Source organism: Hyperoodon ampullatus, assembly GCF_949752795.1.
Source record: "Hyperoodon ampullatus genome assembly, chromosome: 1".
Classification (NCBI taxonomy): domain Eukaryota; kingdom Metazoa; phylum Chordata; class Mammalia; order Artiodactyla; family Ziphiidae; genus Hyperoodon; species Hyperoodon ampullatus.
In genome coordinates, this window is record NC_136914.1 from 89,339,860 (window position 1) to 89,358,152 (window position 18,293).

An 18,293-nucleotide genomic window follows, 5' to 3' on the forward strand; every position below is an offset into this window, starting at 1 on the left:
TATATGCCTCCTGAAAGTATATGAGCATCTCTAACCAATAGTTGACATTCTTAAATTGTTCATATCTGATACGTTTGAAATGGCATATCATTGTTTTAATTTGCAATTCCTCATTTAGCGGAATTTACACACATACACACAAAGGTAACTATGTGAGGTGATGGATATGTTAACTTGGTTGTGGTAAGCATTTCACAATGTATACATATATTAAGTAATTATTATATATATTATAATTGAATGTGATACATGTAACTAAGTTTATATATAATAAATATGATACATATATCATATATCATTCATATAAGATACTATATATATATATATATATATATATAAAACATTAGGTTAAATCAGAAACCCTGATCAATTAAACAGAATACAAATTCCACAGATTCAGAAAATTGCATATTGTATGGCTGTTAGTATTACAAACTATCCTTAAGATAGATTGTGGTAATTTATCCTGCCTCCAAAGTGTATGAAATTATATTTCTCTACAGCATTCATGATGCTTGGGGTTAAATCCTTTAAAAATAACAAACTAGTGAATTAAAATGGTACTTCATGTTTTTTAAAATATTGTATTAATTTGATTACTACTGAGGTTGAAAATATTTTAATATAATTTTTGGAAACTTTCTTTTGTGAGATGCCTGTTACAATCATTTGCCCATTTACTTATTAGGTTTATTTATTTCTCTTATTGATGTGTATCAATATTTTTTAAAATATAAATTGTAACTATATCTTCCCAGTTTGTCACTTATTAGTTTTAATTAGCTTTTATAAAATATTTCAAATATCTAGAAATGTAGAGAGAGTAGAATAATAACACCCATTAATCAAAACATATCCTGTTTTTTTCTTGGTTAAAGTATTAGAGATTCAGTTGAAGTATGTTTTATATCCTAAAACCTAGTACCCTTCCTATCATTGTTGTCTATTTTTACAATAGATCTCTGTCTATTTTTCTATCTATTATCTACCTATCTCAAATCTGTATCTATACACATAAAATAATATATATGCTGATTTTTGCACTTAAATAGTTTAAACTTTACTCAATGTTATCACACTCATTTCATTCCATACCTAGCTCTTTTTATTGTTTTGTTTTTGCTTAATGTTTTATATTGAGATTTATCTGTGTAAAAGCATATAGATATTTATATATTTTGAGTGTTGCATTCCATTATGTAACTATAGCTTATGCATTTATTCCCAACAGATAAATAAATATTTAGGTCGTTGCCAGTTTTACACTATTAAAAGCAACGCTGTGATCAGCATTCTTAGACTGCACGAGCATATCTTTATGGTGTATTCCTAGTAGTAGAAATTCTGGGTCAAATGGCATGTGCATCTTTGACTTTATCAGATATGCACAAATTGCTTTACAAAGTATTCAGTTCCATTTGTGTGCCTCCTGAAAGTATATGACCATCTTTAACCAAATATTTGACATTCTTAAATTGTTCATATCTGATACTTTTGAAATGGCATATCATTGTTTTAATTTGCAATTCCTCATTTAGAGTGGCTATTTGTCTTTATTTTCTTTCTCTTTTATTTACTTGTGGGAGATTTTTCCTTTTTGATAAATTCTTCATACTAATTTTTAGGCAGTTAAATTTGCTGAAAACACCTTCTTTCAGTGTGTGACTTGACTTTTCACTATATTAATAGGGTCTTTGATTTAAAGGTGACATTTTTATGTGGTTATCGCTATTAACTTTTCCCTTCATAGTTTATACTTTCGTTTATCTTTAAATCTTTCTCTACACCAAAATCATAAATATATTTCCTATACAGGTTTTCTAAAGTTTTGAAGTTTTTGTTTATGTTTGAATTATGTATCCACCTGTAATATGTTTTCATGCATGAAATTAGGTAAAAATCTACTTTTTTCCCTTTTATAGACAATAAATTGTCTCCATAGCATTTATTGAATATCTCATTCTTTCCCAGTTTTCCTAAAATAGAGGAATATTTTTATGCTCTTTATTTGGTTGTGCTATTTCCTTTTTTACTATCTCTACATGAATCCCAAACGAAACACAAACTCTTTCCATTTCAATAGCTCAGTAAGTCTTGATATCTCAAAGACAAGTGCCCCCATATACTCCCTCTTTTTTTCTTGCAGATTTTCTTGTCTTTTTTTTTTTTTTTTTGGATGGCTTTATCTTATTGAATCTTCCCAGCCACACATTTTTCACTTATCTAAGTCTTTTTTTTCCTAAGAAGTTGGCAAACTTTTATTTACTTTTATATTCGACCTTTATATTAGAATGTATCATACATCTATACAGGTGCTTCATAAAGTCCTGATATAGCTTTTTAAAGGTTAATAATTTGGGTTGTAGTTATGACAGAAATACTGTATGTATATTAAAGTCAAAAAATTTTTTCTTTTAAAAAGTGATACCGACTTTAATTCCATAGCCAAAATTTTCTATTATCTTCTTGTGTATGGCCACCATTTGGGTTATTTGTCACGGGACCTGCAATTAGTATATATTGTTAGAACTGCATAATATGGTTGTCCTAGAGTTTGATAAATTCACTTCTGGACTTCTGCATAGGTTATTTCTATCATAAATCCCAACTAAGTTATTAAACTTCAAGATGCACAGAGGAAAAATATAGAATACACAAGGGCTTTAGGAAGGCTCCGAATGTATTTATGTGTATATATGTGCATGTAAATATTCATGCATGTACAACACATTTTTCTATTGTGATTTTAAGTTCTTTTTTTCTCCTACCCTGTCCTGAGTGGAATGAGGTTAAGTTTGTCATCATCTTTCTTAGACTAAACATTTATACCCTTGAATACTCTTACTAAGCCATCTCTTGGCCTATTCACTGTGCAAAAATTATCTAGTTCTTTCATTTGCCTTCATCCTATTTCCCAAATGTGAAATAATTCCATTCTAGGGGATGCTGTCAAATACATGGCAGGCTTCAGGGATACAAAAATGGGATTCTCTATTTCAGGAAATAGCACTGAAAGGTAGAATAGAGGATTATTCTTCCCCGGCATCTTCTAGGAGATGCTTGTATTTATTCAAATATTAAAACGATTGCAGCAATAATGATACCATTTTGCATGTTAGGTGTCATTTGAGAAATTTTAAAACACTTAAGATTTTTGAACAGAACAATGGAATCTGGTTGCTGTGCACTTCAGAAAACTGAAAACTAAAGATTCTTAAAATCCTGGCATTTTTTCTAAAGCGAAAAATGGTCCCTGGCTTCAACATTGTACGGGATGTGGCTTTTACTGATAAGCAAACCAGAGTGAAGGACCTATTTTCCTGTAAGATTACATTCCTACTACTTGTTACTACTCAAGCACATTTTTCATTATACAAATTGTACTTGTGTGATTTTATATCTTTGACTAGTTTTTTTTTTACATCTTTATTGGAGTATAATTGCTTTACAATGGTGTGTTAGTTTCTGCTTTATAACAAGTGAATCACTTATACATATACATATGTTCCCATATCTCTTCCCTCTTGTGTCTCCCTCCCTCCCACCCTCCCTATCCCACCCCTCTAGGTGGTCACAAAGCACCGAGCTGATCTCCCTGTGCTATGTGGCTGCTTCCCACTAGCTATCTATTTTACGTTTGGTAGTGTATATATGTCCATGCCACTCTCGCTTTGTCTAAGTCTTATTTTATGTCCTTCAATAATGTTATACAGATTCTCTATAAAGCTCTTACACTTTTTTCAGTTATTCCTAGATACATTAGAAATTCTTTTATTACTGTAATAGAATAAGTTTTCCTATTATGGTTTTTTTTTTTTTTTTGGTAACTGCTGTGTATGAAAATACTACTAACGTGTATTTTGATTTTGATGTCAGAAGGTTAGTTTAACTCTCTTACTATATTCTTATACATTTGGAGACTTTATCAGATTTTCTCTCTAGACAAACTCACCATGTGGAAATAAGGAAAGTTTAATTTCTTCCTTTTCTATTTATTTTTTAAAGTTTATTGTCTCATTGCAATATCATACCTCTATTATAGTGTTACTTATTCCTATTTTAATGGAAGTACCTCTTAAATATTATGATTAATTACTTTACTTTTCAAATATATGTTTTAAAAATAAATTTAAAATTATATATTCACCTCTATCAACATTTTCTCTTAATTCTTCTCCTTTTGTAAGCATACATCCAAGAGAAAAGATGTTCAATAAACATTTATTAAAGGCTAAATGATTATATTATATGTACCTATTTATTATTTTTATGGTTTAATTTTTTACATTTAAGTCTTTAACTCAGCTGAAACTTAGTTTAGCAAACGTGTTAGAAAGTTCTTATATTTATTATTTTCCAAAGATATAAGTTTGCTAATATTTATTGGAAAAACTGTCATTTATCCACTAATTTGAAACATTAATTTTATTACATACTTAATTTTTGTATACTGAAGTCAATTGCTGGGGAATGGAGGATAGCTAGGGTGGGCATTTATTTCATCCTCACTCATAGGAAGGAAGCTGCTTTGTAGTACTTCCAAACAATTACTATCACCTTCATTCCACATATATCCAGCCTGATATATCCATTTACATAAGATTTTAAGCCAACTGGAGGACAGATAATAATGGATTAATTATGACTGCAGAGTCTCATACTTGTTGAGCACAAAATAGATGCTCAATAAATTTGATTGAAGCAAGACTGAATGAAGGTAAACTTTAGTTATATTCTTAAACAATAAATTAAAATGTTTATTATATCGCTTTAAACAAAATCTCTATTAATCCTCCCCTTAAAGTGTGCCATCTACATTAAAGCTACACAGTATTTCTGATATAGCTTATCAAAACCAGCTTTAGCCTGTACATAATTTGTCTGGACTCAGTATTTACGAGAATAAATAAACAAGCAAGACTAACTTGAAAGCAAAACCAGCATTTTCAATTTTGATCCCAATTCAAAGTTGCAATTCCAAGCTGTTTACTCTAAATTCTTATCAGTAAGCATATTCTCTAAGAATATTCATAACATGTGTAATGTTTCTTGATCTTGAGACACTTCCATCCTAGCTGGATGATAATTTTTTGTTTCAGTAAGAGTTAGCAGGAGAGGATAATAGGATGACCAATGGCCCTCATAGCCGCTTTCACAAAAGGAAAAAAAAGGGAAATTGAATTGATTCTTGAAGGGGGGAAGGTCTTATTTAAGAGGATTGGTTTGGGGATAAAACAAGCAACTTCACAGAGGAAATAAGTGTTGGCTTTTTCAAGCCATAACAAATCCTGCACTATTTCTGGATCTGTGATGTTTAAAATTTAAAAAAATTTTTTAGTTATTTCTCGGTATTATTTTGAATTTATTTTTTCCCATTTAGTCCCAAAAATTATTCAAGACAGCTTACACATTATATATATTTGTGCAACATATCTGTTTTTCAATTAGTGACAAAGGAAAATTAAATTTAGAATTCTAAGGCATCAGGGAGAAATATAATATATCAATATGCAGGTCATTAAGATCTTACATAATGATTAAAGCTGAATTGTACCAATAATTCTAAGATCCCCAGTGACTAAAGCAAATAGGGAAGTGAGTGAATTTTAGGATTCAGGAAACGAAACACTTTTCAGAGTGCTTTAGTCTTCACACATATGATACTGAGTGGTACAGGGGGCTCCATCCTCAATAGTATCCCAATAACAGATGTGATCATGAGTATTTTATGACTTCCTGTAGTATCCTTCTATATAAGTGGAAGGCATAATTTAAATGCCAAATTCAGTGAAACTGCTCTCAACTGGGGCATGCTAAACATTAGAATTCAAGCATGCAAAGTCACCAATAGTCTTCCTTAATTCTAGAATAAAATCTTGACCCTTTGGCAAACACTGCTAAATAAAATCCTGGTAGTTATTAAAAAAGAATTATTGGGGTTTATGACCACCTAGAAAACATAAAAAAAAAATTAAGAAACATGATTAACATCGGTCCCAGAAGAAATGGCCATAGTGTTTAAGGTTGTCATGGGGCTCAAATGAGAAAATGAAATTAATGTATATGTAGAATGTCAAGGTCTACACATATGTAAACATATGTACAATTCTTTAGGCACCTTTCAAAAGTCTCCAAGTCCTGATCTTTCCAACTATTTTATGTCTCCATTACATTTCTGAAATCTTGCACTAGTCTATCACCTCCTCTCTATGCTAAACATTGTCTGACTTTAGTTCCTTTTGCTTAGGGTATTGTGATATCCCTTCTTCTTCCTTGTTCTTTTCGTTCTCTCTGGTTCCTCCTCTTGGGGTCTATGCTTAATAGCATAGAGCAGATAGGTTGATAGATTCTGGGTTGAAATGTTGATTCCACCATTTATTAGTTGTTTGGAATTAAATGAATTACATTACCTTGATTTGTTCTCAGTATCATCATCTATAAAATAAGAATAAGAATAATAAATAATCATAATAATATCTACCACATTTGGATTGCTATAACGTTTAAATGAGATCATCTATGTAATGTGCATGACAACCAGCAAATAGTCCACAGTTGATGAATGTTAATCCTTTTTATCATGATTATTCTATCAGAGCATTTTAAAACCTAAATCTGACCCTGACTCTACTTAAAACTGTCAGTGATTCCCAGAAGCTTAAATTTGCATAGTGGAGTATGTAACTTTCCTTGTAGTCTGGCCTCAGCTTCCCTTTGCGCACTCACCACCCTCCATTGCTACCTCCCTCCTTTTATATTCTGCTCAAGTATTTCAGGGTTCAGCTATCTAAGCAGACCATAGGCTTTGAAGTCTCAGAGTTTGTCAGTCTCTTTCAAGTCATTTGGCACATGCTGTTCCCTCCTTCTGGAGTCCCCCTCCCTCCCTGCTTTGGCAAAAAGCTTTCTCCTCCAGAAACCGTATCTGCCTCTCTCTGGTAGAAGTAACAACCCTCCTGCCACTATATAAACTATATAGAGAAATATTGAATTTACTTATATTTATGTCCATCTCCCCTATCAGTCTGTGAATTTCTCTAGGTTGGGAACCCTTTTTAAGTCATCTCTGAGTCCCAAAATACCCAGAACATAGAAAAAGTTTAATATATACTATTAAACAGATGAACAAACCCCTGGCAAAGGGCCTCCCGCCTCACATGTGCTCAATGGCTTCTATCGAATTGCATTGACTGAATTTAATTTAATTCAAACAACTCTTTCTCCTACAGAACCCCAATCTAATAGCAAACAGAGGCTAGACCCTCTGGGTGTTTCACGGTCCTGTTTTGGGTTATTAATACATGCTAACACGCTGGCAATTAAAAAAGAGGTTTTCCTTACTAGAGCCTAGAAGAAAAGTGAGACTTGAGGCGAATGGCTCTAGAAAAAGGATTGCCTGCCCGAGATGCTGCCTCTGGCTTGCTTACCCCACCTCTCTCGCTTGGTGAGACAAGAAAGACGGAGGGAAGAAAAGTGGGAGAGCGGGGGAGCGAGCGCAAAAGTCGACCTTCTCCTCTTCCTCCTCCTCCCATAGAGAAGGACGGCAGTAAGCCAGACGTGCTAAGACTCCTCTCAAGCGGACCTGATTCCTGGACTCCTCAAATACATCCTGAGTTAGTTCCTTCTTCTGTGGCTCTCCCTCTCCACTCACTTCGCCCCTCACCCCCATCTCTCTCTCTCTCTCTCTCTCTCTCTCTCTCTCTCTCTCTCTCTCTCTCACACACACACACACACACACACACACACACAGAGGCAAACAGAGATAACCGGTTCTAAGACCACCGTGACTGTCAACGAAATATGCCAATCACAGGCAGCCTAAGCCATATCCCTGGAAACTGAGTTAAAAAATTAGGTTGAAGGCAGAAAGGAAATGAACATAGAAACCTCCAGTGCACAAAGAAAGATCCGTATACACAAGCACGATCAAGGAAACAGCAGGGTATCTTTTACTACACGGAGAACGCGGAGCACCACAAACAGGAACTTTAAAGGGATTGAAATCTGTTGCCTGTTCCACTAGGAATATTGTTTGCAAGGCACAAGGTGTCTTTTGGTAGTGAGCACCCTCTGCGCATGCGCAGGTCCATTCGGGAATTACTGCCCTGCCGCCGACTAAGTTGCATTCCTTGAATCTTCGCAGAAAAGACAATTCTTTAATCAGAGTTAGTAATGTGGACAGTACAAAATCGAGATAGTCTGGGGCTTCTCTCTTTCCCTGTGATGATTGCCATGGTCTGTTGTGCACACAGGTGAGCTGCTGTTGTTGAATGTTTTTTTTCTTGGTGTTTTTCTTTTTACATGCTTGCTGGATCATGTAGCTCGTTATTTGGGGGGTAGGTGTGCCTATCTATTTTTATGTCTGCTCGCAGTTTGTGCTCATTCTGAATCCGGTCCCTACTTCTTCCCTTCAGCGCCAATGAGCCCAGCAACATGTCATACGTGAAAGAGACGGTGGATAGGTTGCTCAAAGGTTATGACATTCGCTTGCGGCCGGACTTTGGAGGTAATGTTTCATCTTTTTTTTTTCAACCTGTAACCCATATCTAGTTCTCCTTTCTTGTCAAAGACAAATGTCAAAAAAAAAAAAAAAAAAAAAGAAGAAGAAGAAACATGTCATTTTGGTAAGCGTGCCTTACGCCCTAAGCTCTGGCCACACACACACACACACACACACACACACACACACACACACCACGCCGGAGCCCCAGTCGCAGGTGGATGAACCCCAGGCAGAGCCGACCTTCCCCTGGCCCGACACACCCTCTGCATAGTCACTGCATCACTCGTGTGCCCACACCTGTTTTCCCAGGCTGTCCCCGGCAAGGGGGTGGAGGGCTGGGGGTAGCGGAGCCCATTCAGAATGTAGTAAGCGCAGGGAAGCCCCCCGACCCTCCCCAGCCTGTGGCCACTCTGAGATTATGCCCATAATGTGTCCCACCTCCCCGGTAGGGCCCCCCGTGGACGTCGGGATGAGGATCGATGTCGCCAGCATAGACATGGTCTCCGAAGTGAACATGGTGAGTGGCCTCGCTACTGGCCCGGCAGCCGGGCTTACGCAGATGCGAAACGGACCGGTCCCCGTGCCCTCTGCGTTTCGTTGGCGGTCACCTCGCCCCGGTCCATGGATCCCGCTCCGCGCGCGCTCCCCACTCTGGCACACACACCCTGCTGGCCCTGGTTTGTATTTTCGACACACACACGGGCTACTGCGGTGTTCCGGAGGAAACGTGCTCCGCACTATTTGGGGAAGGAAGGTGACTGTGGCGCCGGCTGAGCCGGTGGGGCGGAGTCAGCGGTACTTTCGCTGGGTTTCCTGCGGTGTTGAGAGGCGTAGGGCACCACCTGCCGGCGACCGGGCGGCCTGCACGAGAGGGTCCCCGCACGGTGGTCCGCGGCCGCCTACTCCGCAGGCACGGTCCCGGCAGCGGGTGAGCCGGACCCACCCACGGCCCGCCACAAAGCACCCAAGCACATAGATGAGGGTTCATAGTGTTCCCTCCCTCTTTCCAGGCTCTAGCACACCGAGTGGCAGGAGCAACAGGCTGAGACAACGGTGTCAAAGTGCTCAAGCCAGATTCTGGGGAGAGGCTTGTATTGTTCCCACGTGAGGGTTGATGAATTTGTCTGGCTGCATCTTGCGAGTTTAAGTTCAAACCGAATGGTTGGAGTTATTGCTTTGCTTTGCCTTATAAACCCAAGCATGCCGAAAAAGCCTGATGATCAAAGAGACTGTAGAAAAGAGAGGGGGGAGGAGAGGGCGATAGTAACATAGGGAGCATAGCGCAATCTTTTTATTGCCAAGAGTTAACATTCTTTTATTTCATTTTTCCTCCTGCCTTTCTGAAGCTGTTGCAAAATGGATTGAAATCATAGCTGTCACTTTCTCTATTGGCGCTTTCCAACCACTGTGGGGTAGAAGTTTTCTAGTTAGAGTTTCCAACTGTTGCTTCTTGTAAGGCAGGGGGGAAAGCCTGTTGCTTTTCTAGAACCAACCACCCAGGGAACAGCTAGATCTACCTGAGCAAAATGCCATTTTTATTCCACTTGCGAAAAAAAATATTGTGGCAGCAGAAATTTAGACAGCCTGAATAATTTAAAGACTAAAGCCTTTGGGGGTTTTATCACTCTATATTTGTAAAGGCTATTGAATTGTTATTTCATTTCATTATTAGTGAGTCATTTTATTTTAACACACTAAGGCTTAAGAACTTTTCTTTCTTTTTTTTAAAGGTATGTCAGGGAAGAAATACGTATATTTAAAATATATTGAGTAGGATTAGAATAAAAAGTGTGACTATTAAATTGCTGTATTTTAAAGTTGTACTTTCCCCTGCTTTAACTAGCTTATTTTAAATATTATTTTAAATTAATATCTCTGATGGTTGTATTAGAAAAACAATTTTGAAATATCAATGCACAATGAATATTCTCGGACTTGGAAGAGGTTTTTAATAGACTCATTTATAATATTCTGTCACATACATGTCACTACCACAAAGCACCCAAGATGAACTATTGACAAACACTGGGGAATGTAATAACATGGGCACATATACAAATCATACCCAATCCATGCCATTGCGACTGGATAAATTAGGCAATGAATTAGTTTAAGTTGTTTGTATCATGTAGATAAATGATGATAATAATTTCCTTTTCAGTCATTTATTTTGGCACCTTGTAAGTACCCACACAGATAATTTATAAAATAGGAGAAGATTCAGAAGACTCAGAAGGCAAACAGTGCCTTTGCCAGTGGTCTGCTTTTAGAGTACTATGCTTTTCAGAACTTTTAAAATGTATAATTCTGTTGACTATATTTACAAACAACTTTTCAGTTTAAAACCAAAGGCAAAACCAAAACTGAATTGAATAGGGAAGTTGCTGTTTAACTAAAACAACCACCATAACAAAAAAGCTCTGTATAATCAGTTGTTCAACTGAATTCATACAGAAGCTCAGAAAAAAAATAATTAATTTAATTGCTGTACCACTGGAAATAGCTCTTAATGATGGAATAATATAATCTATTTACTCACCGTACCGTGTGTATATGTACTTGATTTTTTTAAATATTCACCCAACAGATAAACCTTTAAAAAATATATTCTACTAAATTACCCATTACCTTTCCACAATAGTGTTAGAGACATCATGGGAAAATAGAAACCACTGAACCTAGGAAAATAATAAACCTTGATTTACTTATTCTTCCTTGCTTCTCTTTTTAATGAAATCTACCAACAAGACCCAAGGTTTATTTTTTCTTCTATTATCTATAACAAAGCATGGGAATACATAGATTGGAAATAACTCCAAAAAAATTGGAAACAGAGGAATTTTAGGATTGAGAGTTCTATATAAGCAAAATCTGGATAGTTAGCCCTGGTTAAGAGCACTGTCTATGGTATGCTTTGATTTTTAGATCATAAAGTAAAGTTGAAATGTCAATGGGAAATAAGACTTATTGCTTTTATATTAAGCATGTTTCAGAACCCTGATAGGCAGTAACTTCTGAGATTATTTAATAGGAAATTTTCAACAAAATTAAACAAATAAAAATGGACATCAAATATAATAAAAATAGTTTTAAAGAAAATTAAAATTAAAATCCATTGCTAAAACAATGCTCATTTTTATATTTTTATTCATTACCATTATTATCCACCCATTTCCACAGCTGGGAAAACCGCATAATTGTACATTACATTAATGGGTTTGAAAACTAGACTCTGTTAATTTTTGTTCTTTTCCTATGCTATGCTAAGAGAAATATAATTCCAGATTGGTTTCTAACATTGTCTATTTTATTAAAGACTAATGTCACATCAAAAGTATTTTCTGATTCACGCCCTTCAGGATTTAAAATATTTTTCCCAAATTTGAAAGAGAGAGAGAGAGATTTTATAGAATCTCTATAATCAATAATTGTTGGTTTTGAGCAGTGAATGGAAAACTGCTGAAGAATAATTCTGACGCAGGGAAAAAAACCATACTTGAGAGCAAGAGTTTTCTTTTCAGGCAATAATATTGTTCATTAAATTAGGAAGGATTTTTCTTTTGGCATCATGGGATGTATTGTGCCTATGATAGTGACTACATACTATTATCTTCTATCATCTTAAAAAAACTACTGTGATTTCCATATATTTTAAATTAAATTCCTCAAACCTTCTCTCTTAATAATTTCTGCCAAGCTGTATACCTACACACACACACACACACACACACACACACACACACACACACGGATGACTGAAGAGGAATAAGAGGCAGTTGGAACAAAAGGAGACAGTAGCCCCCAATAAAACACAGATAATAGTAAGTAAGTCTTCTCTCAGAGTAGTAGATTGGGGGAACAAGATATTAACTACCTGCAAACAAAAGGTTGAACCCTTGTATTTCAGATTCCAATGACTAGCCGTTCTGTCTTATTAAAGAGGCAGCTCCTGCTCATCAAGGAGGAGTTCCAGCCACAGAGCTCTCTGTCTCTGATCTAAAGACGTGATGGTCTGAGTGGCCACCTCCCGAAAACTTGAAATCTATTGAGTCCTAACTCAAAGTAGGTCTCAACCCAAGCTGTTCCCAGGAATGGATAGCTACTGTGTATTCATTGTTTCCTTCCTTTATGCATACATGGATGCCATAGTGAATGCTCTTATAGGCATTAAAATTAACAATAAAAACACCCACCCCCCAAAAAATAAAAACTAAAATGAGCCAATTTTCTAAATAATACCCAAGAGAAAATGAAATTTTATTTACGAAATGTCCACTATTGTTAAATCCCACTGTTATTTGAATATTTGATTCCAGAGGTTTCTGGTATATGCTTCAGTTATGTCTAATTACCATTCTCTTGATGACACCAAACAATAACCACCTGTCACCACTTTCTCTAAGCCAGTGTTTCCCATTCTTTAATGTGTATCTGAATCACTCTGGGATCTCAAAATGTTAAAATGCAGTTTTTTATTCTGAGGTCTAGGATGGGGTCTGATAGCCTACATTTTTAACAACTCCCAGGTGATGCCGATTGCTGCTATATGGACAGCACTTTGAGAAGCAAGATTGTAGTACATTATTCTAAGGGCTAGCTAGCATTATTAAGAAATGAACCTTTTTTTCTCTCAAATTTCTCTAAGGATGATATTTTTCCAAGGTTTCAAATTAAGTTTCAAGTTAACTTCCAGGTAGTTAAACAGGTAGCTGTGCTCAGAAGGGAAAATTGAGTGTAACAGTTGATGATAAGACTGATAGGGCTTGACTTAAACTAATAAGCAGTCCTCCTAACTGTGTCAATACTTATGAGTCCACCAGCCTTTAATGATGGCTATGAAAATGTTGCCAAGCCCAGTAATTTGGACAACACTATCCCGCTGCTTTACAAAGACTTTTCTTCTTCAGAATAAAGAACATTGCAAACTGGGTTTCACCCCACTAGGAGCTTGCAATAGCTTTGTAAAAGAGCCTAAACATACTCTTGCTGCTGTCAGTAAATTCTCTGAGGTTATAACAGAATTCCTTTGCAAATAGAGCAAATAGGTCAGTACCATTTAAAGGCATGAACAGATATCAGCAGTTAAAGATATAAATACGTTTTTCTCTTATATGAGTAATCAACAAGGTCTCACTTTTAGGTGCTGGGTTACAATATTGTACCATCAGGAGAAGCTAAGAGAGGAAAAACTTCCCTTTGCCTTTCTGTTTGGAGATAACAGAAAGATCTTTTTATACTCTAAGCCACATCAAAGCAAGCCTATCCAGGTTTTTTAAAGTTTGCAGTCACATTTGAAAGACTGTGTTCTTAGGATTACGTGACCAGACTAGGTATAACAATGTGTAGTACAATGAAAACAGTAGCATTTATTGAATACATTCTACGTATAAGGTATGGCTATCAAATGCTTTATATTAGTAGCTCATTTAAGGCTATAGAATTATCATCCCCCATTACAGATGGAGAAACTGAGGTGGAGAGAGGGAGAAACATGTTGAGAGAGGTTAAATAACTTGCTCAGAAGTTATAGATCTAGTAAAGGGCAGAAGAAGGATTTGAATCCAGGCAGGCTGCCTGCAAGAGTCTGGATCCTATCTATGAGGCAAGTAAAAAAATATTCCTGGCATTTAGCTTTGAGACCTTAAGTGAGTCACTTGACTTCTCCAGGCCTCAGGGTTCTCCTCTGTAAAATGAAGGTAATTGACGCAATTGCTAAACCTCTTTCCAGTTCAAATATCTACCATATAAATTTAGGCTATTAAAGATTTTAGACTCTGTTAAAATCAAGATTCTTCCTCTTCATCATATTCTCCTGTTAGATTCCATCTTATTCCATTTTGTTCTCCTTTTAGATGTGTCAGTCAACAAGCATTTATTAAATTCCAACTGAGTGCAAACTCTGGTAATCTCCTGGGAACATTGCAGTAATGATTGTGTGCAATCTGGGGCCCCTTGGATTACCATTTTAATTGGTCATAGCATTATCATCCATTTTTTCCTAAACACATTCTCAAAGACAGCAACAAGAAATGTTGAATCCATGGTCTTTAAAATGAGACTTGAATGATGCCTGGTTTATATCGTATTAAGCGTTGGAGCTAGGACCATATCTGAAGTGTTTCCATCTGGTACTGTCCATTGTATTCAAACAGGGAACATTGCTCAACTATTGCCAAACTAATAATATTTCAACCCTTAATGTGAAACAGAAGGAAACCTTTGTTTTCCAAGATCTGGGTATCCCAAAGATTTGCCCAATCCACCTAAAATCTTTCCATCAGGTGGTCTGGGAGCAAGGGGTGAAGCCACAGTGCTCATCTCCTCTGACCATCACTTAGTTTCAATTCTGTAAATGTTTGGTGCTTTTTGTCATGGCAGGCCCCCAAAGTCTTGATAGCACCCTCAAAACACACATGAATCAAATCTTGCCTTATTAGGGAAGGTAAAATATTACAAAAGAAAAGAACTGGTATTAAATATTTCCAAATGATTTGAGTTTCAGTAACTCAAATGACATTATCACACTTGAGGACAGTAGGAAGATGAATGGTATATGCCTGCTGTTGATTAAATGTTAATACAGTTTCCCCATGAGCTTTTTAAGCAGAGTGAATCCTATATTTTGTAATACCAGGATTGAGTTTCTGCATTTTAGAATACTTCTGTTTTCAGAAGATCATGCATTTCATGAAGTCTCTTGACTGATGATTGTTGAAGGAAGTTACAGTCAGTAGCACGTAACAATCTATTACTTAGCCCTTGACAGAAATGCTCAAGAAACGGTTTAAAATTAATTCCTATTAGTGGTGATAACTTAATTAAAAAAGGCTGGTCATAAGAAGAATGAAAGATAAATGGGTTTTCTTTAGTGAGCCCAGTATCCCCTTCTTAGAATCCTCATAGCCCTCATTGTTTTTCCACTAATAGTCTTTTTCTTCTACACCTCCATTAAGTGCCTAATGTGTTTTCCCTCTTACAGCCCCAATAAAACTGTCATCGTATTATATATTTAAGATTAAAGGCATTTTCCCAGGAGCATTCAACCACTCTAGTGAATAAAGCAGATAGGGTGTCTGTCCTTGTGGGGTTTATTGTCTTTCTTAAAAAAATATTTAAGGGCTTCCCTGGTGGCGCAGTGGTTGAGAGTCCGCCTGATGATTCAGGGGACACGGGTTCGTGTCCCGGTCCGGGAGGATCCCACATGCCGCGGAGCGGCTGGGCCCGTGAGCCATGGCCGCTGGGCCTGCGCGTCCGGAGCCTGTGCTCCGCAACGGGAGAGGTCACAGAGGTGATAGGCCCGCGTACCGCAAAAAAAAAAAAAAAGAAAAACTTAATATCTCTATTCTTGAAGTAAAGATTTTATTTTCCATTTTGAAAGATTTTTGAAACATCCATAGTTACCTTGATCATGGGATGTTTTGGTTCAACATGTACTTACTGAACACTTAGTCTTTTATCGTGTCCTGAACTGGGTGCTAGGGATGGAAAAATGACTAAGACATGTTTCATACCTTCAGATATTGGGTTGGCCAAAAAGTTCGTTCGGGTTTTTGTGTAAGATATGGGGGAACCCGAACGAACTTTTTGGCCAGCCCAAATTTTTACAGCATAGAGGAGAATGCAGAAACCAGGTTATTTAAAACAATGTGGTAGTGGCTATGATAGAGGCATGTATGCCCAGCATCCTATGGGAGCATAGCGGAGCAGTTTCTAAGGCATGGTGAAAGGTTAATTCCTAAAAAGGAATAGTAGTGAGCCCCATGTGTAGGCTGCAAATGAGAAGAAGAAACTTCCAAGCAAAAGGAAGGGCATTAGCATTGGCAGGTATGCCTGAAAACAGTATGGAGTGTTCTGGGAATTATAAGTCATTCACTATTGTGAGAACTTAAAGGGCACAGGGAAGATTGTCAAGAAATAAGACAGGATGCTAACAGCAAGATGCAGGACAGAGTTATTGAATGTTCTCACTTGTCTAAAAAGAAGCCTCTCTAGAAACATACATTTTTTTTTTGTATAGTGCTGACCACTTCTGGAAGAATATACAAGAAATGAGTAACAGTGGTTGTGTCTTGGAAGTGGCACCAGGACTAGGAGAATGACTTGGAGGGATACTTACTGTTCTTAATATGCCCTTTTGAATTGTTTGATTTTTTTAAAAATCTTAAACATTTAAAATTTTCACTTTAAAAAGACACACACACACAGACAGAGACAGAGAGACAGAAAGAAGAAATGATGCTGGAATGTGTATGCTAAGGAAATGAATCCTAATCCTGAAATAAAGGAAACCTGCTACAGGTTTTAACAGGTGCTACGTTTTGCATTTCAGATAGATCATTCTGATAGCTGCGTGGAGGATGAAGTAGAGAAGGCTAAAACTGGGGCCAACATTCCTAGTTAAGAAGTATTAGAGGGTAATTCGGAGTCCAGATGAGAGATGATAAATGCCTCAAGGAGAACAGTGGCCTTAAGAATAGAAAAGAAGAGGGGAAAAACGAGAAATTCAAACAGAGGCAAATCAGAGGGATTTCATGACTGGTTAGATGTTGGAAGTTAGAGAGGTAGTGAGCCTAGGTTGCCCTATGGGTTCCATATTGAGTGATGGGCACATATGGCACCATCTGCCCAGGGAAGGAAACAGGAAAAGAAGCACCAACCACAATGTTCACCGTTGAAGTAGATATGTTTTCAGAATTAAAAAAAAAAAAGTCAGAGCATGTTGTTGCAGGGCACTTGTGGGAACACTGCGGTAGAATATTGGAGGTTGGACCTATCCTGAAAAAGACTAATTTCTTGGTGACCCTTCTAGTTCTGTTCACATATAAAGCAAGTTCTACAGGGAGAAATCCTGGGTGCATAAATGTGGTGGCTGAAATGAACCAGTTAGAGATATGGAGAAAGGTTGCTGACCAAAGACAGAGAATGAAGTGCAGTCAACTTTAATCTGTAGCAACATTGTTCTTTATCTAGGAGGACCTAGACCCTGATAAGATTGGGAACCTACTTTTCAAATTCACCCAGAGAAGTGACTTTTGTACACTGTTTCAGTTGCTTTTATAAAACCATATAGATGGGGAAAAAAGATGTGTGTGGAACCCACTTACACAGCATCTGCTCTCTTCTCCATCACATCCCTAAAATGATTCGGAGTCCTTCTGGAACACTGTGTTTCCATGGGAAATCACATGAAAGCAGTGTGAGTTCTTGTAGAAGGTGTATTTGGCAATGAAATGAGATGGGGTATAATAGACAGCACAAGTGGGACCAACAGAAATGAAGCTTAGCTGCCAGGAAATTCAAAAGTGACCCCCAGGAGCTTTGCAGAAGAGCTGAAACATTTGAATGGCTTGGTGGGGATGATTTTAAACAAGATTTCAACAGAGCCCTATCCCCACAGATGGTCTCCTGGAAAGTGGATACCTATTTTAGCAAAGGCATATTCATAGAGTGTGTCATCAAGTTTAGGGAAAGAAAGCAGAGAAGCAGCTAGAGAAATAGATTCAAACAAAAGAAGGTTCAAACAGAAGGTAGCTGTTAGCAGTCCCTACCACAGCAGAAAAAGAGTATGGGTTAAGGTCCTCTGGATGCAGTAGGAAAGTTAGAGGCCAGATGTCTCTTTCTGGTTGCTGAATGGATTAATCAGGGAAGTTGCTAGGAGTGACTCCTGTTTGAATGAGAAGGTTTATTTGGGATCCTTCCTGAAGGCGGGGGAATAGATTTGTTGAAAGCTCAGGGTCCCTGCCTACTCTAACCCTCTGTGACTCACAGGGAGGTTTTTTTCTTCTGATCTATT

General features: G+C 37.0%; 1 protein-coding gene across 1 annotated transcript in view; it reads left to right on the forward strand.

The window, feature by feature from the left end:
* Positions 1 to 8,169: 8,169 nt before the first annotated feature.
* GABRB1 (gamma-aminobutyric acid type A receptor subunit beta1) overlaps positions 8,170 to 18,293 on the forward strand; it is a gene marked incomplete at both ends in the record, with an annotated part of 393,861 nt that continues 383,737 nt past the window's right edge. Inside the window, 3 exons of the mRNA XM_079696490.1 lie at positions 8,170 to 8,249; positions 8,412 to 8,503; positions 8,950 to 9,017. Of these exons, the coding sequence (XP_079552616.1) occupies positions 8,170 to 8,249; positions 8,412 to 8,503; positions 8,950 to 9,017 (240 nt within the window). The remainder of the gene's footprint in view (positions 8,250 to 8,411; positions 8,504 to 8,949; positions 9,018 to 18,293) is intronic.